Source organism: Botrytis sinoallii, assembly GCF_014898435.1.
Source record: "Botrytis sinoallii strain Bc 23 chromosome Unknown BSIN_034, whole genome shotgun sequence".
In the NCBI taxonomy this organism is placed as follows: domain Eukaryota; kingdom Fungi; phylum Ascomycota; class Leotiomycetes; order Helotiales; family Sclerotiniaceae; genus Botrytis; species Botrytis sinoallii.
The window spans coordinates 178,185-204,609 of NW_024066061.1; the positions used below are offsets into that span (position 1 = coordinate 178,185).

Genomic DNA, 26,425 nt, shown 5'->3' on the forward strand with positions numbered 1-26,425 from the left:
CCCTCGTCCATACCTATGCCTTCCATCTCCTCCCTCGATATCAATCAGGAATTTCCGGAAGAAGCGGTCAAGCAATACAACCTAGAAGGAAGTCAAACAATCAAGATTTACTCTCATACCACACCACACACCAAATAGAGAGGGGGGGAGGAACAAGAACTGGCCTCCCAATCTAGACTTATCAGTTCGCACATTCCAGGCTTTTCCTTGATCACACTTCAAATTCAGATCCATTTAAAGAAATCGACCATCCTCTTTTCTAATCTCTAGTTCCTTAGTTCCTTCGCCTTGCCTCGCCTTATAGGCTTGTACGTGCTTGCGCTTGTGCACACTGACTGCACTTACTTCCATTTTACTTGGCAAAGCGTTCTAACATTCTCATAAGCTTTTGGATTAGGTACTCTGCAAGTGATGTCCTCATAATTCTTATCCATGCCAGGTTCAATGGATATATATCTGTGGTCATTGGTTGCTAGGCAAATTCCAATATTCAAAGTGCATACCATATCTGCTAACCTGATGGTCCGTACAAATAAATCTTTCATGTATTGTATCGGGATACGAATAGAATTTTCTGCTTCGATACTCCGTTCCTTTGCTTCGATTCATGCATCCACAAGAAGGAAATTCCTCGTCTCTCCCCTCCTTCAAATTAATCAAAAAGTTAATACGAAAATTAACAAGGGAGGCTTCAGGAAAAAAGACCCTCATCTAGTACAAGTAACTCCGATGAAAAACTAGAGGGAGTTCAGATACCAAGAGTAAGTTTCTGGCCTTCTTCAAAGCTCATACCACTACGGAATGCGAATGAGGGTGCAAAATATCGTACATGCGAGTAAGTTCAACTCCTCCATCAACACCACTTTAAAACAATCTAAATTCAAAATAACCTCTTCAAAGATCAAGCCGGGCCGCAAAGAAAGAGAATTTGAATAGATTGAACGCAAAATGGGTACAGAGCACAGAAACACACACTCCGTACATGATGTGGAGAGTTTTTTTCCCCGAGACCATCAACAATTAGGTAAATATGGAGTATTATTTGGTAACACTTTCAAAAACCGATGGAGCTGTCTTTCCTCCAACGAGCCAAGTACGCAAAGGGGAGTTGACCAGTGAAAATAATTATATCATCCTAGGCAACAATCGTTACGAGAAGGGTTACAGAAATGTATTAGAATGCGTTACCATTACGGAGTCCTAGAATGGTTTACTGCAAATGACTTGCGTCTACGCCAAGGTCTCATTTCCCTTCGTCAGCCTTTGCCTTCTTCTCTCGGCCCTTCCATGATTAGTCCAGCCTCAGCCAGTATGGATGGATACGATTGTCAGAAATACCTAGCTACTTTTGATGCTTCACTACCGGCCGACCAACCGAAGGATCTCGGAGTCCAACTAGAGTAGGAATGAGGATACAGTCCGGTGGGTTCAGATATAGTAGGTATATCTTAGGTCCTTAGGTTCTTGGTGTTGTTCTCGGACCATTTGTATAATCTTATCGAATCGAAATTTCTATCCATAATGACATCTCTCAATCTTGACTGACACCTCTCGTTACGCCTGCCATCTGCCCGCCACCTGCTAGATTCCGGAAACATCGACCTCAAGATCATCAATCACATATCATACCTAGTACGTACTTTAAACGACATTCTGACTCACATCTTCTGATGTCCGGGGAAGACAAACGATGTGCATATGTAGAGGTGCTACTAACCTTTGTATTCATACTACGAAGTACACGAAAGAAGGATCAGTACAAAGTAGTAATAATATTGTCTTGTTCTACTCGTATTCAATTCAAACATCCCCCAAAAATCAAAAATCACAAATTACAAATCCAAGCCAAAAATAAGCATCAATGAAACTCAAATTCCATCCATGATCCAAGTCATCAATCAAGTCATCAGGTAGATATGCAGCAAAAACACACAAAACACTCCCACACCCGACGCCCTCATCTATCCATCCATCTATGCTGTACAACAAACCCCCAACAAATCCCAATCAAGACACACACACACTCCCCTTCCGCCCTCGCTCTCTCCCTCCCATCCCACTTCTTACTCATCGAACTCAAACGGACGCGTTACGCCAACGGTAGATACCTACCTACCTTGAGCACGCACGGAATAGGTATATATCGAATCTTCTGATATTATCGGGACTTGGGTTTTATTATCTATGTATGTATGTATATATCCTGACTACCTAGTATCTACCTAGTATGTATATATGTGTCTAATACACACTATAAAATTATAAAATTATAATAAATCTCCTCCTCCGCTTATATAATACATACATATACCACATATAGTTAGTATAAGATTACTAGGTCCCGTATATACCTAACCCACGACAAACGCCTCCTCCGGGATTTTTTCTTCAGCAAAACGGCTGGGTGAATGAATGAATGAATGGGGGTTGTTTAGTATTAGGTATATGTCTCGTGCGTACAATCATATCGTTTTTTTTTGTTTTGTTTTTTTGCTTTTTGCTATTTGAAATAAATGTTGAAATTTAATATTTACTGGGAGGGAGAATTTAGCTCGTTTTTTTTAGGAGATGTTTTGAGGACTGAATAGTAGAGATAGATTAATAGATGAGTATTAAAGATGTGATTATTAATAGACTAGATAAGATTATGAGATGAATATTAATATATATTAATAGAGGGCTCTTAAGTTAGATATATAATAATTAGTATAAAAAAATAATAAATCTCCTTCTTTCCCCTTCTTTTTGTAGAGAGTAGATACTTAATAAATAATCTTTGAGAATATAATAAAGAGTTCTATATACGTTATTTAGTCTCCTATAAACTATGTATCTAGATAGATTAATACTATATTATCACGGAGGTAATAGCTATGTCTAATGGTCACTTTGATCAGGAGATAGGTATATAGAATGATTATAAACTAAATTCACTTGAAGTGTAATTATAAGGATCATATTTGCTCTATATACCCTGATCAGGCAATGGAGTTGTCTAATTAGATATATAGGATATACAAATAAACTGAATGAAATAGTTTTAGTAATTATAGGAATAAGTACTCAGAAAAAATACTAGGATTAATATCGTAGGGTTATACTATACAGTGAATTCCGTGACATATATTATTATCCGCTTAGCATAGATAGCTTGAGTTTATATTGATAGGAGTATTTGTATGTAATTTTATATACAAGAATCAATCGATGTAAATCTTAATTATATCTAAGCAATAAAGAAAGATATAGATGTTAATAGGCAGATAGAAGAACTATTCACATCTCACCGCTTTTATTTTGCCACGAATAAATTTGCAATGGTCACGCAAATAGATTCTGGATGGCTCCATATAGACAGATAGAAGGACATCCCTATTTTGTTGTATCAATTTCAATCACTTTCAATTGCATAGTATGCGCACATAGGATTCTTGAGAGTGAAAACTCTCGATGTGTTGGCTGGGAAGGTACTTGGGTTTACTGTCGGAGATAGTGGAGTGAGTGAGTATAATCGTGTTGTGTTGTTTGATGAAGCAATTCTCTAGTTTCATCGTTATCATTGATGTCATGAGAAATCAAAGCAAAAATCATATCTAAATATCCTCACTATATGTCTCCCTATCATCAAAATCCTAGATCAGGTCGATCACTATCAAAAAGTAATATTGTCTCGTCAGCCGGGAGCTCAATACATATCTGTAGGTAGGTAGATATCATGCCGTCATCCCATTCCTATCATATCTTATCTATATCTCACCCCATTCTCTCTATTCCATACCTCATACCCAACTCCACCGGATACATTTTGTCGCCCTCCTATTGTAAGACTCACCTCATTTCATTTCATCAGCTCATTCCTCCATCTATCATCATCCAAATCTCTATCCCTATCCTCCCAACCCCTTCACCGCAACAATGCCAGCTCTCAAATCCCAAATCCCAAATCCCAAATCCCAAATCCCAAATCCCAACACCCAGATACGAAGGAAAGTACCGGTACAAAAGCCCGAAACAAGATAAAGTCGGTGAGGAATTTAAGGCGTACGGATATGTAGGTAATAGGTAGGTAGAGAGGTATATAACAAGCAGTGATATAGATGGTTAGGATAGGGTATGCACGAATATCCACGCCGCAGGATTATTTTGTTTGCGAGGTGTGGATGGATGGGTAGGATGGCATGGGATAGTGTTCGATATAAGTTCCTTGATCCCTCCCGATTTCTTGGGTATGGGTGGCAGGTTTGGAAATTGTGTGGCTGATTATTGGAGGAGTTGCAAAGGAAACCTTAGGAAGGGAAGGAAATTTTGGGCTTGCTGATGGGTACAGCATATGTACGACGGGAGGTAAGAATGGATAATGATGTATATCCCAGAAACAGAGTATGTATTGCGAATCGATGGATTGGCGCTCTCCTTTACATCCACATCCACAAATACACCCACACGGACTCTCAGAAATAGAATTTTACCCGAGCCTTGTCATAGTCACCCATGACCGAGTTCAATCTCTGCGTTTCCATCTCCGTTGATTCCCTCTTTGAACCCTGGAGCGCACGCACAAACATGTACCGATCACATGAAATAACCGTCCTGAGAATGGTTTAGGTAAAGGCTGTTGTACGTAGATGAATCATCATTCACATATTCATTTATCCTCCGCATCCGTAAAACTGTAAAATTACACTTCGATTCATCCTTCAAGTATATATCACACTTGCTAGAGCTATGTGTGTATATAACATCGTATCATGTTCGTGCGGTCGTATGCAGTTAACGCTATGATGTGATCTTGATGTCAAACATGAATACCGGTCAGCAACCCGCTCCCGCTCGGCTACCCTCCGGATCAGTTGATCCGCATCCGATTTCTTGGCCGGCTTCTCGGCCGAGAGAATTGGAGATATGAGGATTGGATAGATAGGTTCTGGAAGTAAGCATGAAGGGACGGATACATCGTTCCGCTGATAAGAGATATAATGTTCCTTCTAGAAGATGGAGCGATCAAATGTCTTCTATACGTACCCTCGTACCCTCGCTATCGAGAATCCTGGAGAGGAAAAGCTCAACCCCTTTTCAATACCAACTCCACTTCCTTCTAGTGTTTGCAACGGAATTTTCTAAATACATCGTACGCAAGGGAGATATCTCATCTGCGGGGAAGCATCTAATCACATACTAATGTGATTCCATGCATGATACAAAAGGGAAATAAAAAGAGAGTTCTTGATTTCCTTATCGCGCTTTGATGTTCACTGTCTTACATTCCATTCCTCTATCTCACTATCTCGCTGTTTATCTATCTTTCTCGAATAAAGTTTTCTATCTTCCTTGCTTTTATCCAAACTTTGTTTTGTTTCGTCATGTTGCTTCTCTTCTATTTGTTCGACGGCTAGTAGTTTGCGGATATTTAGTTAGTGTCTCGTCTTTGCGGGAAATATAGATGCTGATGTTGATGTTGATGGATGTGGAGTGGAGTCTTGAGGTTCTGCTGCTAAACGCTATATACGATGATGGGTTGTGGAGTCGCTGGGTGTAACTACACATGACGTACTTTGGCAGCGTTACGAGCCAGGGGGGCGGAGATCTAGAAGGATGAAGATGGGTTTTATTGTAGGGCTTGCTATCAGTTATGGGTGCTGCTAATTATGGTTAGTGTTGCTTTCGAAACTGTACCCCTTTAAAGAAATCTGAAGACTTACACGTGACCTCAGATGTAGCATCCTCCTCTTGAAATCGGTGCGATAGTGTAGTATATTCAATAGCGTCAAACTCGAGTAAGAAATTTAAGCGCGTAACCGATTTGTGACTTGAAAGTCGGCAATCCTTTTTATCTTTCACCATACCCAATCATTTACAGAAAGATGTATGCGTGACATACATGGAGAACATACTGTGCTGCAAATACTCTTCCTGTCCTTCTTTCTACATCAACAATGACTCGTGAATATACTCGATCTGTGACTTTTGATCTCGTGGCGCTTTTTTGACTAATGGCACATATGGAGGGAAATACATATGCTTGTTAAGTTTGGTCGAGCGATCAAAAGGATTAAGAGCAGTGATTTCGCTGAGTAATAGTGCGCGATGTTCATTTGGAGCCAAATGCATTTTTACATTTTTAGGGGAATAATTATTTCGTCAGAGTTGAGTAGCGGAGTACTTATCATCGGTTAGGGAGATGGCAATTGATGGCATTGAGTCCTGCTTGCCCTTTGATATCAGCGATAATTCTTGATCAGTTTATTTCTTACGATTGTGTAATACTTTCAAAGGGCTCAACATGGGTTCTTTCTTTCACTATTTTTTTGAATGATGAATTTGATCTTGGAGCAATTTTTTTGGTACCTGGGTCTCTTAATGTCATCTGGTAAATTCTTCAGTGGGTTAATTATCAGTGAGCAATAAGGAGGGTTCGTTGCTTTACATGAAGTTTTCAAATAAACTGTTGTTCTAGACGTACATTGTGGTTCACGATTCTGGTCCTTTAATCACACTCAACATCCTGATATTTTCATTGATCTTCCGATATCTCGTGAAGGTCGTCTTCTATCATACTAGTCATAGTATCTCCCATGTACATAACAAGCATCTGAAATCAAGATGTCTTCGATCGCATTCACTACATATTTCTGGCTGAGTTCTTGCGAGGTGTTTTTCTCAACGTAGCTTCAATTATTGTTGAAACCGAGAGGGTCTAACAGTGAAGACCGTGACCCAGAAATCTGGAATTTTCAATTTTAAATTGGAGTTGGAAAAGGAATAAAAGAATTGAGAACATCTCGGTGTTTGAAAGCAATTGAACATTCAAAATCTGGCAAAGTTTGGTAGCCAGGCGGTAATCCGGTGTGTCAGAAAATGTGTTGATCTTTTCGTCCGTTGATATGCCTGCAGTGCAGCTTTCAAGCTGACAGATTTTTCAAATATGTTTTATTTGAGAATACACTATTCTGAACAAAGTGTTTCTGTTTGGTAAGAATTAGCAAATATTACATGGGCCTACGAAAGTTCTTCGAGAAATTGTCCTCTCTTACAATACATATGATGTCTAGTATGACGGGGACAACATCGAAGCCGTATGCGAAATTCCTATTTTTAACTTCCTACAATAAGTTCTCACTTTCAGAGAAGATCCAAATATCAAGGTTTATGGTGGGAAGGTGGTTGCTGTGTGTTTTGGTCCGAATCGAAGATGAGTGACACCTTCCATCTGAAAGAGTAGTTTCGTAGTTTCATAGCTTCAAATACTGTAACCATCTAGATAAGCACACCTTCCAGAATGGAAATTTTACTAGTAGAATGTAGTCTCCCTGTAAGATTATTGCACATCTAAATTGTGTTTATTTGCGAATTGCGATATCAGCATTACATCTCCGCGACGAATTTCATCTCTGGACCTCTCTCTATCCAAAACAGCTTGATCTCACACTCATCTTCGTCGAAGCAACATCTTCGTCAAGGCCTCCAACTATAGACATGAAAGCTGTCTTCCAAGCTCCTGGGCTCCTTCGTTGTCCCACCGAATTCATTGCATGATCTTTCAGTTTCTCTCCGCCGAACATTTCTACGGTTTATTCTGGGCATGCAAGATTTTGAATGAGATTACCGAGCCGTTCTTGTACTCTGAGATTCAATTGAATTGGAGGAAACATTGGAGACCGCCCCGAATCATTTCACTCATCAAAATGTGCTCTCGAGGCCCCACCTAGCGATTCGTGTGAAAGGTCTCACGCTCGGTAGAAGCGGTGGCGAATCTATGCGTAGCATTGCCACAATTCGTGATATTAGACTCACCGTGGATGAAACCGACCTCGAACAATTGATTGAAGTCATCAAGACCTTCAAAATTGATTATGGAGAAGATATTTGGATCAGCGAATTGCGCAACAGAAATATGGACGCTTTCGTCGCCATCTTACTGTGTAAACTCCCGAATCTGATATACTTTCGATTGAATCCGAATTTTTTGCATAGCAGTGAAATCGTTGGCTTGGTTCTCAGATCGACCGTCTCCCAAGATTGCAATTTCAAAATTGCCTCTTTTGAACGACTTCAACATGTGACCTTCAAACGGACCACCATAGGTCGATTTAGACGCAGAACTTTCAACCCAGAAAACATCCTTGAGTTCCTCTGTTTTCCAAACATTGTTTGTCTATCGGCTGCAATAGATGCAGATCTTTACTGGAGTCCAGATTCAAGACTCGTAGCATCAACCGTTACGTCACTAGATCTTGACATGGTACAGGTTGGGATGCTTCATCAGATCCTAAGTGTTACGACTAGACTCAAAACTCTGCGCTGGAGATGGCATCACTATGGTAATTCTGAAGCTGAGATTCGATACGACGTTATCATCATGGCATTGCGGCTCGTTCGAGATACCTTAACTGACCTCACTATCTCCGCTGAAAATGAAGTGGTTAATGTGCATTCTCCTTGGGTCGAAGTCCGAGGATCATTAGGCGCACTCGTAAGTTTCACACCCTTGAAGAGACTTGAGATTAATTTAGAATTTCTGCTTGGATCTGTCTCAAGGCATCGACTTCGCGATTTTCCTCGAGTTGGCCAGACTTTACAATTTGAACGCATTGTGCCTAAGAATATCGAGGTTTTCACTCTCACCGATGATAAAGAACTAGACTGGCAAAACTTTGTTAATTATGACGTTGTATTCATGGCAATTCAATCTTGGTTGGGTGCTTGGAAAACCTCAACACCTGATCTTCGAAGCATTCGCTTTCTACTGATGTATGACTATCAGGAATTTGACTCTGCTCCCACCCGAGATCCACACAAACTTGATCGCACTATGCGACTGTCTCTCGATAGATTAAGTGCAGCAACGGGGGTTGGAATTGAAGTACGACAGATATATAGAACAGATCTTTGATCCATGTTGTTTTGCTTCCATTAAAGTTTCCGGAACAGATTGCCCAAATTTTGATGATTGGATCAAAAGAGATTTCTAAAATCAGGGAGGATGTTGGAAAAGAACTCGGCTCATAGTCCCCACACAGTGATCAAGCTTGCCGTACTAGCCGTGGTGGTTCGCCCGAGAATACAACTCGTCAAAACAGTATAGATATACTTTATGACTTCTACACATACAAACATAAAATCCGGTATCATCTTACTGCACATCATTATCGATTGACCCTCTAAAGATAATAAATTCTCGATAAAGAAGCTCTTATCGTCCACCCGGTTGAACATGCGGGGTCATGCTCGATACGCAGAAAATCTTGTGTTCTGATTGGTTAATGGTCAGGTACAACATATGTACAATATTGCACGGCAGTTGGATATTTTCTTATTGTCAAGGGTTTGAAATGGGAATACCTGCCTATCGCGGTTTTGCATAGCGGGCCTCTGTAGTTCTCTTGTTGGATACATGAAAATAATCGTTATCACTTGTTATCTTGCATTGTAGAGGGGGTATGTTCTGACATAGCTTATCAGGAGGGTTTGTGGCCTGTAGACAGTTCTTTAAATATGTACCTCCATTCTGAATTCAAACTCATTTCTATTCTATTCTTCGTGTTGCACCCTTTTGCTTGATCTGTATTTCCCGGACATATCATCATGGCTGGAGTTTTCAAGAGATTCCGAGCTCGGGATCCTGTTGTTCCAGGCAGTATTCCTTCACAGGATGACTCTATTGCAGAATCACGTACTCCACCAGATACCATCGGAAGGGCAGAAGAGAAGGATGACGCGGTGTCAACTGCTCGTGACATACAAGAGGCAGAAACGAATCGCAAATTGACCGCATTCGAGCAACTTCACAGATGGGATCCAAACCTAGGCCAAGATCAACTAGAAGAAATCGATGACGCCATCAATAGGCGAGACGGTAATGCTGAAGGAAGAATCTATGATGAGGTCTTTGAGAACTCGCCATATCCTGAGGTGAGGCGATGCGATTCTTGTTTGCTATTTCAATTGACTTGAGAATAGGTTCGTGCAGCGGTTAGGAATTATGACGAAGATCTTCCATGTAACACGATTCGAGCATGGGTAATCGGACTCGTTCTCAATACCATTGCATCTGGTCTGAACTCTCTTTTTTCACTCCGAGCTCCTTCTTTGACAATCACGTCCATCGTCGTACAAATGGTCGCATATCCTCTGGGGGTAGGCTGGACAATGATCTTTCCAGACCGGACCTACAGCACCTTTGGAGTAAAGTGGAATCTTAGTCCAGGGAAATTCAACATGAAGGAACATGGTCTCATTGTAATCATGGCCAATGCCGCATTTGGTCAAGGGGTGGCATATTTTACTGATACACTGACTGCCCAAAGAGGATTCTATGGACAAAACTTTGGTTGGGGCTTTAACATCCTACTTGCACTCTCCACACAATGTATTGGGTTTGGGATTGCAGGTATGATGCGGAAGTTTCTAGTTGAGCCCGCTTCTATGATCTGGCCGCAGAATCTCGTTAGCACTTCTTTCATTTATGCCTTACATGACCATAGCAAAACAGATCCTGCTAAGTCGAATGGTTGGTCCATAGCTAGATATAGATATTTCTTCTATGTCTTTATTGGATCTTTTGTCTGGTATTGGTTTCCAGGCTATATCGCACAGTTTTTGAGCGTTTTTTTCTTTTGTTACGTGGATTCGACCGAACAATGTTGTTCTCAATCAGGTTTTTGGTGGTTGGACGGGTATTTCCATTATCCCTATTACTTTTGATTGGACTCAGATCACGGGTAACTTATTACCCCGAGTTTAGGATTGTTGATCGAATACCTACTCACTGATTTCTAGGATACAACCTCCAGTCCCCACTCATTCCACCTTGGTTTGCCATTGCTAACACGGCTATTGGTACTGTCTTTTGGTTCATGATTGTGACGGCTGGGATTCATTTCTCAGGACACTGGTATGCTGAATGGTTACCTATTTCTGATTCGAACAGTTATGATAATACTGGTAAACATTACAATGTTACCAAGATTCTAACTCCAGAGTACACACTTGATATTGAGAAGTATAAGGTACGTGTTCTCTCGCTTAATGACAAGGGGTAAGCGGACGCTGACTTCATTATAGGAATATTCACCCTTATTTCTTTCGACTACCTTCAGCCTGTCGTATGGTCTTTCTTTCGCTGCTATTGCTGCAGTAATATTCCATACTATCTTGTTTCATGGTAAAGAGATCGTAAGTATAAGCTTCCCGATTTTAGGCCCGATTTGCTACACAAACTAACATCATATCTCTCAGTGGATACTCGCTCGTGCTATCCGCGGAAGCCTAGACGATAACCATACCAAAATGATGCGCAAATATAAACCCGTGCCCGGATGGTGGTATATCGTCTTCTTCCTCGTGATGATGGCTATGGCCCTTGCAGCTGTGTGCGCATATCCTACGCATTTGACATGGTGGGCATTAATCATCGCACTCATAATTTCTATGGTTTGGACCATACCAATTGGTATAATCTATGCGACAACCAATATACATCTCGGTCTCAATGTCTTCACTGAATATATACTAGGATATATGCTTCCTGGTCGTCCAATTGCTCTCATGCTGTTCAAAACATACGGATACATTACTATGAATCAAGCACATGCTTTCTTATCCGATCTGAAACTCGCTCATTACCTCAAGATCCCTCAGAGACCAGTCTTTTGGGGCCAATTGGTAGCAACGATTTGGAGTTGCTTTGTTCAATTGGGTGTTTTGGAGTGGGCGTTGGGTCATATTGAAGGTATATGCACCAGCGACCAGAAGAATAATTTTACCTGCCCTGGTCCGAGAGTCTTCTTTAACGCTAGCGTAATCTTTGGATTGATTGGTCCTCAACGCATCTTTAGCTCTGGAGCTATCTATGGCTCTCTCCAGTATTTCTGGCTAGCAGGTGCACTTCTTCCCTTCATCATATATTTCCTCGCACGAGCTTTCCCGAAGTCGAAAGTACGATTTTTCAGCGCCCCGATATTCTTCGGTGGTATGTCAGAACTACCACCTGCTACACCACTAAACTACTTAAGTTGGTGTCTGTATGGTTTCATCTTTCAGAAATATATCAAGAATCGATGGAGAGGATGGTGGATGCGGTTCAATTATATCACGAGTGCGGGGCTAGATGCTGGATTGGCGATCTGCACGATTGTTATTATCGCAGCTTTGAATTTGACGGGAACGGGATTTCCTGATGTGAGTTAATCTCGTCCCAGTTATATTGGATTGGAGTGAAAGGCTAATTATAATTTAGTGGTGGGGAAATAGCTCACCAAGGAATACAATGGACTATCTTGAGACAGCAGTGCAGAGAAAGGTGGGCACTGGGGAGATTTTTGGGCCACCAAAAGGAACCTGGGGATAGAAGAAGTGCTTGTGTATTCCTCGCAATGGCCTCAGATTTCGGATGCATCATATGGTAACCCGAGTTGACAGGATGGAAACTACAAGTGGAGAAACTTAATCTGGTGTGTTGACGAATATTGATACACTACCTAAAAAGTCAACGAAGAATAGGAATACTTGTTTATAATAAAGACTTAGTCTAATTGTTTAATGCAAACAGATCAGTTGAGTATTAAATGGCCTATTGCTAGCGACATGAATGTCTAAGACCATCATGAGCTGTCGAAGTATGGTCACCCTATGTGTAATCAAAAGTTTTTGATAAATTTCCAGACGCATACAAGTTGTGATCGAAAACCTTGCTGGAAAAGTAGTAATAAGAAACGGCCTAAATCATCTAGAGAATGGATATTCTCAGTACCTCCGGCTTTTGTATATTTCATACTTCTCTTTAGGGATTGCGGAACATGGCTAACTAATCGCAAGCTGGAGGGTTTCCACCCGGAATCACCGATTTCGAAATCATTGATATGATCATATGCATTCAATTGTGCAAGCCGGTGAATAACACCATTCGGATTATGTAACTCGGTTCGCTGACTCCATGCAAATCGTGAGCTCTTTCATCTTTGTAATCATCCAAAAGTATCCCTAGCTAATAGTAAGAGAAAGTCCTGCAATTGACTTATGTACCTCTCCTGATATCGATAGCAGTAATGCAGTTAAATCATTGTCCACAGTGCTCCTTGCTAATGTAGGTTATTCAGATCCTGCGGTTATCTCGTAGTCAAATATGAATAGAGAGTACAGCTGCGAGAGAAGATGAGCTATTCCAGCGAACAAACCACTCACATATTGATCAACAATAGAGCTGGCGCCGAAGGAAATGGACCAACTTTGTTCTCTTCTCGCATATCAATGGATCACATGATGTCACAAGGCACGTGCTCCCGCCGGACTAAACCTCGGCTCGGATGTGTTCTTCATTTGCGGGGGAGCTCCACTCTACTACTTCCCCATACTAATAATGCTCCCCTTTCAATTAAACTCCGTCTCTGCCATATTTACATCAATAAACAGAAAAAGGACTTGACAAAGTTATCCAGAAATTATCACACATTTCACCAAAATTAATCATGGCATCCCCGACTGCACCCCCCGAAACCACCTCTTTTCTCCTCACCTACCCAACACCTCAAATCCTTCTCGTGACCATCAATCGTCCGCAAGCCATGAATTCCATAACCAGTTTCGCCCATTGGGAAGCCGATGCTATTCTCACCTGGTTTGACGATTCCCCTGATTTGCGCGTTGCCATTATTACCGGAGCAGGAGAAAAGGCATTTTGCGCCGGCCAAGATTTAATCGAGCAAGCTAAATTTAAAATTGATCCTCCGCCAATGTCGACTCGAAGACATCCACCCAGCGGATTTTGTGGAATTAGTAGGAGAGTGGGCAAGAAGCCAGTTATTGCCGCGGTCAATGGGTTTGCGCTTGGTGGGGGGTTTGAGATATGTTTAAACTGGTATACTATAACCGCTACTTCTCGGATGCTGAGATGCGTATAAACTAATACCTGTTAGTGATCTGGTCGTTGCATCTCCGTTGGCAACATTTGGTCTTCCTGAAGCTGCTGTAGGCCTCTACGCCGCAGCTGGTGGTCTTCCGCGCATAGTGCGCAATTGTGGACTTCAAATAGCTACAGAAATCGCATTGACTAATCGGAAACTTACCGCCAAGGAAGCACTTTCATACAATCTAATTAACAGAATCGCTCAATCACCAGAAACGGTATTGAAGGAGAGTGTGGAGCTCGCAGAGAAAATTGCTGCTTTGAGCCCGGATGCGGTTATCGTATCGAGAGCGGGATTGAGAGAGGCATGGGAGACGGGGAGTGTAGAAAGAGCTACACAGATTGTTGCACAGAGGTATGATCAGCAATTGTTTGAGGGTGAGAATATGCAGATTGGGTTAGAAGCGTTTGCAGGGAAGAAGAAGCCTCTATGGGTGCCGAGCAAGATTTGAGTAGCCCGCGGCTAGTTGATGCTTTAAAAGCTGACGTCGAAGATCATATTTGTCTCATGCACAAAATAATACAATACACTACATAAAAAACAATTTATAATGGAAATACTTTAACTATCGGAAACCATTTAAGGATTTAATATGAAAATGGATTTATCAAATGGAATCAAGCATGATCCGTCTACGCTTGATAAAAGATTGCCTCGCTGCTTTCCGGGCCCGGTGTAGCAAAAAGTTGATCTTCACAGTTCGATTTATGAAGCAAGCTGATGTAATTGCACTATCCCTCGTCATGATGGCGCAATTCTATTATTCTGACCACGGCTCTTGTGCTTCTCATGTCTATTGAGTAGAGCAAAAAGACAAAACAGTACTAACAATGAACGAGAGATCGCAGAACTAAAATCATCTGACCTAGCACAGTGCGTCCAACTTGGTACAAGACCTCATTCGAAGTTCATAGCATCTATCCAGAACGGCCTCAATCAGGTCTCGTATTGTCAATATAACAAGCATGATTTACGGGGAAAAGCAGCAGAGGACTAGGAGATATCATAGATGAATGTGCAGAGGTTTTGAAGAACCAAGAATCAGAGTTTCCAACAGTCTGAATCCTGAATACCCTGCCAGGAATGAACAGTTTGTGCACGGGTTCATATTAAGGCTAAACAGATAATTGGATCCTGTCTGCAAATCCATCTTTTTATTACTACAAGGAAGTGTTGTAAGCCCAGAGCATGACCAAATATGTGCAGGAGAGCCCTTGATTGATGTTAATAAGATTGTGAATGCGAACTCGAAGACCTTGGAAGAATATTGAATTATCTGGAAAAGCTTTTCTTGACGAGCTTCAAGAAATAAGTTGTAAAGATTCCAGATTTGTACGACAGCCGACTACAAATGCAATCGTTCACTCAGTTGTCTTCCGCTAGTGTGTATATGCTCAATCCTTTCATTTATCCCAGGACCTCCGAACGATCTGATACATTGTACGCCCGGTCCCCCATAATAGCCCAGTTGGCATGCCAAGTAGCCAACCTTCTAAAACGATTTTTGTACCAAGTCCACTGAGGATGTTTGCCAAACTCAATCTTGGCCATATCTGAATCCGGAAAATAGCTTCTCGCCGCCTCATACAAACGCTCCGTTGAAATTGCTGCACCCCAAAGATCTCTCACGGACTCAGCCCTTGAGTTTACAATGATACTTCAGGAGTGTTTCGGAAGACCTTCTCCATACGGCTTGCGAACTATCGCATAAATATCAAAGCACATCTACGTACACTGGCATTGATTCCGGGACGTTAGGTAGACTTATTGATACCGTGCTCCTGCGCCAGTACCGGCCGAGATGCCACAATATCGGCATTGTTCAGACATAATGCAGGAACGTACCGAAGACGAGGTATATTACACAGATGAAAATCCCTCAAATGTAGAGATGCACAATGTAAGTCTTACAATATAAAATGCACAAAAAATGTAAAATTGCAAAGAATATCTGCCTACCCAGATACTTATGAGAGGATGTACAATGTAGATTATGTGAGGCATTGAAGGGATGCCACATAGTACGTAGTATCTTCAACATCATCAATCTCTTTCTCTTCCACCCTCTCTCCGTCTCTCTCTTTCCCTATCAAATCGATACAACACCAGATGCGGTTATCTATAGAAAGGTTGATTCTTGAAGTTCTCATTGTTTGGTTGCTATTGGCGATAGACATTTACATACCCAATACGAATGAATTACAAATGAAAATCTCAACGGTTTAAAGTCGGTAGCTTGATAATCCACTAGACCCATAATTATCAATTTAACTCTTTTCATTGGTTAAATCGTCTCAAGGGTCCCCTCCCCACCCAAATATCTCCAAATTCCTCCATCTCCCTTCAGACTTCCCCCAAAACCCCAGAATATTAATCAAAACATTACTTCATTTTTAGGTGTAAATTGATGTAAAAATTATTATATTCAGGGCAGTTTATTCACGCCCTAGTTAACCATGACTTCATCACGACCACCACCGACTTCCCCACCTTTACGATCAAATTCCAGAACTCCAAGTCTGCGAAATCAAAATGTTTCGCAATTCACACCGACACATCCTAGCGGATTGAGAGAATCTTTTACCCTTGCGACGAGTCCGGAGGCGGCAAGACATGTTGAAGAGGATGGTACAAATGACAGGAATGATGAGAACTCGAGGAACGATAGTGAGCAACCATTACCGCATGCCCATCCTACTCGCGCCGATACATCTGCAAGCACAGATGATGGACTCGACGGCTATACGCATGAACACACTGGGTTTGGAGGTAAGCTCTCCGATGAGACCACCGCTTTACTGAGGAAGCCTTTTGAACCGATTGGCAATGCGGCAAATCCTGGACCTTGCAATCATGGAACGTTCAGCCCGAGGCTGGGGAGTCGTGCGGACAGTGTAAGGAGCTTTGGAGGTTCTGCGCCTGTATCTCCCAATGGCAACGGAGAGGCTAGTGACGGGCTGATTGGAGGATTACTTAAAGGCTTAGGAGTGAGGAATGGTCCAATGGCAAAGCCAAAGAGGATGAGCACGACAAGTTGGCTCGCAGAACAACATGGAATTACCAACACTACTGGAATGTATGTATAAATACTAAGCTGCCAGGATCGCGTATAGAGTTTTGCTAACGGTTTCTTGGGTAACAGGTACATAAATTACTACATACCATTTTTCACCTGGATTCGACAATATAGATGGGTACATCTTCGGGGCGACCTAATAGCTGCTATCACAATGGCTTCCTTCTACCTACCTATGGCTCTTTCTTATGCATCCAACCTCGCACACGTTCCGCCAATCAATGGTCTTTACTCTTTTGTTTTCAATCCACTTATATATGCTATATTTGGAAGTTGCCCACAAATGGTTGTTGGTCCTGAAGCCGCGGGAAGTCTGTTGGTTGGCTCGGTTGTGAAATCTACTGTCGACATCGGCGATGGGGGCGAAGAAGACGATTTAATGCACGCAAGAGTTGCCGGTATCGTTACCGGTATGGCAGGAGCAGTAATCTTCATTGCTGGCTTAACTCGCCTAGGGTTCCTGGACAGTGTGCTAAGCAGACCATTTTTGAGAGGTTTTATTTCTGCCATTGGTTTTGTCATTATGGTCGATCAATTGATACCAGAGATGGGATTGGCAGCACTGGCAGATGAAATGGGAGGTGTCGCTCATGGCAGTAGTGTTGACAAGTTGGGCTTTTTGATTCGCAATGCAAGCAAAGCGCATAAGCTTACTTGTATTGTTGCTGGTGTCAGTTTTATCATAATTATGATCTTCAGGTATGTGGGACCAAAGATCTTAGTTCCGCTCACTACTAATTTGATTCAGAGAGATGAAAAAGCGCCTTCAACCTCGATATCCAAGTGTTGCATACATACCCGATAGGTTTCTAGTTGTGGTTATTTCGGCTATTCTAGCCTGGAAATATAATTGGGAAGACCTCGGAGTTCAGATCCTGGGTGAGGTAAAATCGACTGGCGGAGCGCCATTTACTTTCAGATGGCCATTCCAAATTTCTCATATGAAGCATGTCCGAGAATCTATGGGAACATCTTTCTTGATCGCGCTTCTCGGCTTTTTCGAGTCGTCCGTAGCGGCTAAAAGTCTTGCTGGTGCAGAGGGGAAAGATTTGATCCAAGGTGTACAGCTCAGTCCGAATCGAGAATTGGTCGCTCTTGGAGTTGCAAATTTAGTTGGTGGCTGCTTTCAAGCAGTTCCTGCATTTGGTGGGTATGGTCGAAGCAAAGTTAATGCTAGTACTGGTGGAAAAACTCCCATGAGTAGCATTTTCTTAAGTTTGTTAACCGTGCTCTGCATTCTGTTCCTCTTGCCTGCGTTCTATTATCTTCCGGTATACCTCCATAATTTCCCGTACTTTTTTCCTAAGCTAATATTGTCCTAGAAAGCGGTTCTCTCCTCAATGATTACGGTGGTAGCCTATTCTTTAATCGAAGAAGCTCCGCATGACATAGCATTTTTTGTTCGGATTCGTGGATATACTGAACTGGGCCTTATGTTTATTATCTTTGCCTCGACTATCTTTTACTCACTCACCCTTGGTATCGCTATCGGAGTCGGTCTCTCTCTTCTATCCGTTATCAAACACTCTACTCGTCCTCGTATCCAAATTCTAGGCCGTATTCCCGGTACCAATCGTTTCGAAAACGCTGAAGACAATCCAGAGAAACTGGAATTCATCGAGGGATGTCTTATTGTTAAAATTCCCGAACCACTTACTTTCGCCAACACTGGTGATCTCAAAAACCGACTAAGACGATTAGAATTATACGGCACAAATAATGCCCATCCTGCACTACCTCGCGTACGATCTCCTGAACACAACAAAAATATCATATTTGATATTCATGGCGTCACAGGACTTGACGGTTCGGGTACACAGGTTTTAGAGGAAATCGTAAGAGGATATAGAAATAGAGGTGTTAGAGTATTTTTCTCCCGTGGTCCTCAAGAAGGAACTCACATTTGGAGATTATTGGAACGAAGCGGGATTTTGGAAACTTGTGGAGGCAGAGAACATTTCGTCAAAGACGTGGAAGAGGCATTGAGATTGACGGAAACTGTAGTCGATCCAGATGCCACTAATCTAACCAATGATTCTGTGGGTACATGATTGTATATATTTACAGCGGGTTAGCAGGTGTTGTCGCCGAAAATTTGGCGGATTAGTCGATTAGTCGCCGGGCTAGAGATTTCCTTTTTTTTCTTCTTGATATTTGTTTATTTGCTTGTTGATTGGGCTGTGTGTGGATTGGCTATTATATGATTGATGAGCGAATGAGCGAATGAGCGATCATTGCTTGGCGCATGGTTTGGTGATTGGCCGATTGATGAGCGATTTGTATTCAATGATGAGATGAGATGAGATGAATGAAGATTTGTATATATTGTATGTAGCATGGGATGGTAATTTGGAATGGCAAGTAATAATAATGTTGTCGATATTTTTAAATTTTAAAGGCGAAAGGCGAAAGGAGAGTTGTACAATTTGGTGTGAATGTGTTGAAACCTTTCATTTTACAATTGTAATACTTCTGCTATGCTCTGAGGGACAATGTTAATAGTAGCATGCTATCATTGGAATCTAGATAGTATTTTCAGGCAAAATTACATGCAATTCACAAATGTTCATATACATGCTTGTTTCAAAAATACATCCTCACACCACATTCTCACTTCCAACACCCAACGCTGATATAGACTAAGATAGGTAGGTAAAAAGGTTACATAGTATATACATTTGAATCATAGATACCAAGGAAGATCATATATATCTGTATCGAGTAAAGTAGAAAAAGATACACACATCCAACTCCAGATCATCAAGTCTCCATTTCCTTTCCTATCTGTTCCCTCCGGTCCATTTCATGAATTCCCTATCCTATCCTTTTCTGGCCCTTCCCATTTTCAGATTTCCAGTTGAGGGTCTCCGATTTTCATATTCATATTCATATTCGTGTTCCCAATCCGGTATCCATCCCTTTCCTTCCCAGCCTATCCCATCCCATCCCATTCCGTCGAGTTCATCGCGCACTGCAAGAAAGCAAAAGCGCGCCAAGAGAGGAAAAAAGAGAAAAAAGAAAATCTCATAAAGCTAGACCCGTTCCATCGCCCGTCCAGCGATATAGAGAGAGCACTTCTCTCCGCTTCAACTGTTGCTCGTTGAAGTCTTCTGGGATGCGGCCGCGCACCTGTGCGAGTGCTGAGCGCATTACTTTGCGGAAATTGCGCTGGAGTTTTATGTTAGTTTTTTGCGGATGCGATATCAAGGGTGGAGAGGGGAAGAAAGGGGTATGGGGTATGGATCAACGAATAAATGAATCAATGCGAAACTAACCTGGTATTCTGTATTCAGCGTCGCGACACAGGCTTCGTGGGCTCGGACGATAGTTTCACAGGCTTTTACTACGCTGGGTGATGCTTCGACCTATTTGTTGATGTTAGTTTCATGGTTCACATCATTTCTCTGGAGGAAAAAAAATGTAGACGGGAAAGAAACATACCTGAAGTTTATCGGCGATAAGTAACAACAGAAAGCTACCCTGCAACAAATACACACCAAAGAAAAACGGCATAAACTCCAACCCGGGATCGTATTCCAATATATTGTTTATGGCTTCTGCTGCACTAACAGCATGTCCCGTTGCGTTGATAAAACTCTGCGACGAGATCCATAGGTCGTTATCATCAAGTAAAGAAATCGGGTCCCATTTTCCCGTTAGTAAGATGTGAAGAACATGCATGACATGTGTACCGTAAGCTACCACAATCCGTGTTTGGATATTGGCTTCGGAGACGTGACTGGAGGATACGGTGTGAACTGAATGAACTGAAGGAGAGCCGATATCGTTGTGTTCGAGAGATTTGTTTGGTGTAGAGGATGAATTGTTTCCTTCCATGTTTTGATCTTTTTGGTCATCTGGCAAGGGGGGAATTTGCTCCAATTCAAAGGCTCGTAGACTCTGGCCATAGGCATCGAGTTGTTTTGCGATTTCGTTAGCATGATCATCCCACTCGCGAGCAGAGCGAAAGCCAATGCCAAATCGAGGATGGTTTTTGGCGTGGTAGAGGTCTACGATCTCGCCGAGAATCGTCATGAGGGGTAGGAAGTATCCGAATATACTATGTCCAGTACACTCAAAGTTAGGTCCGTGCCTCCGTATACGATGAGTGCCCGAAGGGGAAGTAATATGAATGCTTGAATCACCAGTATAGTATTCTCCAGCCTGCCACAATGCGTCATCCATTGGCTGGAGAAGACCATCACATTCTATATCTAACAGAAAGAGTGGCCTGTTGTAACACAACGCGAGGTGCCTGTCCACTGTATAACAAAGCCACCATATCCTTCTTCTCTCTTCCCTCTCTTCTTCAGATATCGGCCCTGGAGTTCGAGGTAATTCATCATCATCTTCTCCATCAGCATCCACATCATTGGCTCCTTCATTTGGTTGTTCTGGAGCCATGGGTGCTGAATGGTGGGGTAATTCCCTTCCTAATTTAAGTTCACGAGCTAATGACCAAGCCGCATTCCACCAACGCAGGCTCGCTCCTTTGTACTCGCTAGCTGAAACAACAGTAGCGAGATGAATATAAGTTATAACATCGTCAAGAGTGCCAGCTGCACCAAAAGCACCTGTTTCATTCAGTGTATCTGTAGATACCGAACCAGGCATTGCTACACCAAGACCACCCAACCGCCACACCATATTAATGACAGTATTAGAGAAATTGGAAGCAGATTCATTGCTTCCGGACGTTCCATGAATGAGAGGTTTAAGAAGACCGACAGTGAGTTCGAGTAATTTTTGACAAATTCGTCCACGGGATGATGGACTGGCTGTTAGAAAAAGCTGCGTCACTAAGTTTGTGCACAACCCATAATATGCTAGCAAGTAAGGCAGGCGTACATTGCCGAGGTTTCGTAGGGTTAAGTATCGAGTGTTTGCGAAAGACGTATCCGAGAATATAAGGAGAGGTAGGGTGCATCAAAGCTGATGACGAGCTTGCTAAATATAATTCGAGTAAATCACAAGCTAAAGGGATGGGAATGATACTGCCAAGGTGAGGTACCAATGGCTGTAGCACGGGATATCGTAGAGGTGCATTGAAGTTCTGATGTGTCACGTGTTGGTACTGGTTTGAAGGAGAGGGTAATGACATCCACCCACCGGGTGAAGGGGCCTCAGAGCCCATAGGAAAACCGGTCAAAGGGCTTTCGGCTAAACGAAACTGACCTTGGGTATTACCCGTAAAATTAGGCGGGCTTTGGCCCTGTATAGCATAGGGTAGATCTGAATAACCGGTCTGCGAGGTGTTAAAGTTTGTATGACTGCCACTGCCGTTCATCATGTGGGGATTTAAGGTAGAGCGGTAACCGTGCATGCTTGAATAGCCATGCAAATTCAGGGACCCAGGACTCCCGATTTGATCGACGTCTGCGCGGCTAACGTGGGGCGAATGTCCTTGGGATGGTACTTCTGTGAGGCTTTCGAGACTACCAGCACGAATTCTTCCTTTCATCAATTCACGAGCTGAAGGCTTTTCAACGGCGGCTGTGTTAAGACTTAAAGACCTAGATGGTGTATGTCGTGGGAATTCAACATTTTCGTTTGTCAAGGAAATGGCGGAACTTGGATCATTGCGGGACTCCACGGGCGATCTCTCTTCGGACGATTGATCAGTAGGTGATTTTTGTCCATTGGCAGCGGCGGCGGCGGCGGCTTGTTGTGCAAGATCTTTTCGGGAAGCTTTTCCTCGCTTTTTTCGTTCACGGATATACTCGCATCCTAGTCCAAATTCTGTATCCTCATGAGCCTTATCCGTTAGATCTCAATGAAAATACTTACCGACACAATGAGCGCAGGGACTTTGACCATCGCATTTAGTTCTGAGCTGATTACACTGGTCGCAAGCTCTGCTGATTCTTCTTCGAATTGGTCCAGAATTCCCGGTCCCTCTGGCAGATGTAGCGTTGCCTCCTGGAATTCCCATTGCATAAGGATGCTGTCGATGTTTTGAAGTAGCATTTCTGTGACCCTGTGAGTTTTGACGAATGTCCACTTGTTGTTGGTGAAGCTGTGAGATAGCATATTGTGAGCCATGAGCAAGAGTATCTAAGCCTGAAGTGTGCATATGATTAGATGGTAAGTGCCCGTTAGACAGCATATTGTTTGAGGGCATAGTATTATATGCCGAGAAACGATGAAGGGGGTTGGAAAGCATTTTGGAGTTGGTGCGCAAACAAAGTTGCTAGAACAAGGTTGGTTTGAAGAGACTTAATCTAGCTGTGATGGAAGCTCTGTTAATGGTTGACAGATTCAATAGTTGACAGATGACGAGCTTTCTAGAAGATGCAAGTAAATAAGGTTCTAAGATGATTGTAAGAGTGCGATTCGAGCATCTATATCTCCTGAATACGGCATGGAACTGACATATACCTTGGCTCCCTGTATATCAGCAGGACCGTCTTGGAAGGGGAAATAAAAAGCTAAAATAATAGCCACAAGGTGACAGGGCAATGTCTCTAACATGAGCTCATGAACTAATAAAGTCTATGAACTATATGGCGGGGTTCGCATGAAGTACCGGTAAAGGATAAGAGGCATGTTCCTTTCCTTAAGTTTATTGATCTTGACTTGTGTAGAGAACAAGGATTAAGAAAATCAGCGAATAGGTCCAGGGTATGCAGATGCTTGTCCTTTGGTCTCGGAGAGCCTACCCCACGGTGGCATCACCTCCGAATGTCTTTTCCTTCGGTCATACTTTTCCGAAAATCTTGAAATCGAAGATTGAATCATCAAGGGTGCTCTGATGGTTGGTGTGAACAAGGTTTGAATTTTTTGTTGAAATTCCATCACTCAACCAATAATACTCAATATGAATGAGGGCGGCCAGTGACAATGTAGGCATAGGGTATGTATGATGAACATAATATCACTTATCGTTTTTTCCTTTCTCTCTCCTACAGCACTTTCATAATCTCGTTGTTTCGTTTTGCCATTAAATCAATGACTTGGTTGAGGTTGACATGGGGTCCAAATATGTAAGAGACTAGCAATAGCTCGTTTAGCTAGCTGTTGGTGGAGTGGAGAACGGAGTGGAGTGAGTCTCTGGCGAAATCTTAATATTTGCCATCCGTCAACTCTATTCAGTGGATTGAGAAGGATTGGACAAAGGAAAATTAGTCAACTCGGTAGGACACGGCTCTATCCTTCAATTGGCAGTTCTCAATCTTGTCAACAGTGTTCTAGTGTTCTAGTCCATGAGCTTGCGCAATAAGTCACCCCCAAGAAAACGGGATCAGGGATACGATCTCTACTATTGTCTCTTAGTAGTGTTGCACACATGAAGGAGTGAGATAATCAGGAAGTTGTCAAGACAATCCAGATTCCACATCCTTTGAAATCGAAATTCTCATATGAGTGATCATCAGGGCCCCCCTCAGGTCAACCCAGTTCAACCCAAATCGACCCCCTCCTCCGAGGTTGGTGTGACCAGGAAAAATTTAAGAAATTTTAAGGACGACAGTCATCGTTGTTGGGACAAGGTAATGATCTGTGTTCATTTCCCCCCTCGAGACCTTATTTCTCCATAGCATTTTAGAATTACCCTTCCCCACACCCCTTTTCATCTTAATATACTCGGTACATCGAGTTGAGACAAATGCGAAAGAAGAGGTGAAAGTGGGTGGTGTCAATTTAGTGATGATACGGTGCTGAGATCCGTAATGTGCTGTGCAAGTCCGTTTCTCAATGAAAGCTTGCCTGCTTGCTCGTTTTCTTTCTTTCTCTCTTAATTAGATATTATGTTGTGGTAGTATATGGTATGTGTGTACTCGGTATGAGTTTGTGCTCCAACTCTATTTTGACAATTAACGCGCCAATGAAGCATCAACATTTGGTTCAGTTCCCGCTTTTCTAGAAGCCGTAATAGATCTTTGGAGACCTTTCTCATGTATTTTGATTATGGAATTCAAAGTGATTATTCCATCGTAATCCATCGTAATGGTGCGCATAATATTTGCAATGTTGAGGTAGGTACATCAAGTCCCCCTCTCTGATCGCCATTTTCAGCCCGAGGTAACTTCCTTTCGGGCACCACACAAGATCCCCACACTTCAATCATCATCAATCCAAATTCTGGCTTTGTGGTCAGCAGTTTCCAATCTTCAACGCAGCATTCCATTAGCAGCATCTTCCCGGACACAACCTCACATGTTCTGGGAAGATCAATGCAACAAACACATGCAAACAACATTCACGACACAGTAATAAGATTATGGATAGCAAATAGTACGTTAGCGAGGTTGGGTACTCGAGTCTAGCTGGTGCTGAATGCATGTCAATTCTCATACATACTTACTTACCGAAAAGGAATCGGATATGGTACGACCAGTATTGTTCTCATTGAATTGTTAGTGGTTATTCCTGGTTACTTGACCATCCAAGCACCAAACGGTCCGATGTTCCTCGTCCTTATTCGAGCTTGCTCGTTTGCACATGCTTTCGCTTGCACTTTTATAAGTGTTGCTCTAATCCCAATGTGACTCTGTGCCCGACCCCAACTTCTTGGCAACCCCATATTGATTGTGTTGATTTGATGAAAGCTCGTAAGCAAAGTCACATTTTAAGCCGTGATCAATAAAACAATTCATAAATTCACTCTCTATCTCATCTCCAAGGTCGGTAACAGTCGGGTCACGTCAGGCTTTCGAAAAGGTGCAGCATGCAATATGCACATCCAACAGAATCCTGAAGGTCTATCCTTCTCCAGATCAGAAAGATCCCCACGTATTACCAGGTGCGAGGCCTTGATAAGCGTGAGAAAACTGGAACTGCCATATGCAGGTGCAGCTGTTAGTAGGACCAAAATGCGGAGTCCCGAGGAGATCCATGTTAAATTTCCCCGTGAAATTCCCCATTCCTTGAGATTCAGAAGTAACTCTGTTCTTCTCCAAAGTCGGTACTTACTTCTTCTTCCTTTCAGTCAATATCGGTTGAGGTGACATTAGATTTTGTCATCATGCGAATCATTCATTTCATTCATTTCAGGCAGGGGTGGCAGATTGTTGGTATCTAGATGTGACAATCCTACTTTCCATGGTCCCTTGTAATATCATGTGCCAGGATGAGATATAACGTAGGCATTTCGTCTCGGACTCCGTGTCTAGGTTGTCAAAGATATTAGTTAGATGATAAGCTTTAGCCAGCCACCCGAGAAGCGCAATATGGCCCGTGTCTCTTCAGGAGCCGAAATCCGCCGCCATCGAGGTGGAAATCTCAAGGCTGGCGCGATATACTAAGGTTATCCAGATGAAAATATACGTGCCATTATTATACATTGAGACCATCCCGGGGACCCCTTTTTCTGAACCAAGTGCGTCGTGAGGTTGTCGAATCATGAGTAAAAGAAATGACTGGACCCGTGTACTGATATATTGATTTTCCAACCAGTTGACCAATATTGAACATTAAAACCACGGAAAAATCTCCGATTACTCCACGTTCT

General features: G+C 42.4%; 5 protein-coding genes across 5 annotated transcripts; 4 read left to right on the top strand and 1 right to left on the bottom strand.

The window, feature by feature from the left end:
• Window positions 1–7,753: 7,753 nt before the first annotated feature.
• Window positions 7,754–8,890, top strand: EAF02_011646 (uncharacterized protein; the record flags this gene model as incomplete). Its single annotated transcript, XM_038907693.1, has 1 exon — window positions 7,754–8,890. One exon carries the CDS (start codon window positions 7,754–7,756, stop codon window positions 8,888–8,890), a length of 1,137 nt encoding a protein of 378 aa, XP_038752510.1.
• Window positions 8,891–9,582: 692 nt separating this feature from the next.
• EAF02_011647 (uncharacterized protein) lies at window positions 9,583–12,548 on the top strand (the record flags this gene model as incomplete). The annotated part of the gene is made up of 6 exons (XM_038907694.1): window positions 9,583–9,909; window positions 9,958–10,654; window positions 10,777–11,006; window positions 11,062–11,172; window positions 11,236–12,177; window positions 12,236–12,548. 6 exons carry the CDS (start codon window positions 9,583–9,585, stop codon window positions 12,344–12,346), a joined length of 2,418 nt encoding a protein of 805 aa, XP_038752511.1. The 3' UTR covers window positions 12,347–12,548.
• Window positions 12,549–13,394: 846 nt separating this feature from the next.
• On the top strand, window positions 13,395–14,506 carry EAF02_011648 (uncharacterized protein). Its single transcript, XM_038907695.1, has 2 exons — window positions 13,395–13,852; window positions 13,911–14,506. The coding sequence occupies exons 1-2, from the start codon at window positions 13,464–13,466 to the stop codon at window positions 14,350–14,352; spliced, it is 831 nt and encodes a 276-aa protein (XP_038752512.1). The 5' UTR covers window positions 13,395–13,463; the 3' UTR covers window positions 14,353–14,506.
• A 1,851-nt stretch (window positions 14,507–16,357) lies between these two features.
• Window positions 16,358–19,028, top strand: EAF02_011649 (uncharacterized protein; the record flags this gene model as incomplete). Its single annotated transcript, XM_038907696.1, has 4 exons — window positions 16,358–16,977; window positions 17,044–17,676; window positions 17,726–18,248; window positions 18,300–19,028. 4 exons carry the CDS (start codon window positions 16,358–16,360, stop codon window positions 19,026–19,028), a joined length of 2,505 nt encoding a protein of 834 aa, XP_038752513.1.
• Window positions 19,029–20,001: 973 nt separating this feature from the next.
• EAF02_011650 (uncharacterized protein) lies at window positions 20,002–23,050 on the bottom strand (the record flags this gene model as incomplete). Its single annotated transcript, XM_038907697.1, has 5 exons — window positions 20,002–20,145; window positions 20,253–20,342; window positions 20,419–21,755; window positions 21,826–22,716; window positions 22,765–23,050. The coding sequence occupies 5 exons, from the start codon at window positions 23,048–23,050 to the stop codon at window positions 20,002–20,004; spliced, it is 2,748 nt and encodes a 915-aa protein (XP_038752514.1).
• Window positions 23,051–26,425: the final 3,375 nt, after the last annotated feature.

What these genes read in the sequence shown, in the direction of transcription:
- EAF02_011648 (XM_038907695.1), top strand. Translation starts at nt 13,464, where the DNA reads ATGGCATCCCCGACTGCACCCCCCGAAACCACCTCTTTTCTCCTCACC. An exon ending in TTTGAGATATGTTTAAACTG is followed by an intron (nt 13,853 to 13,910) that starts GTATACTATAAC and finishes AATACCTGTTAG; the next exon opens with TGATCTGGTCGTTGCATCTC.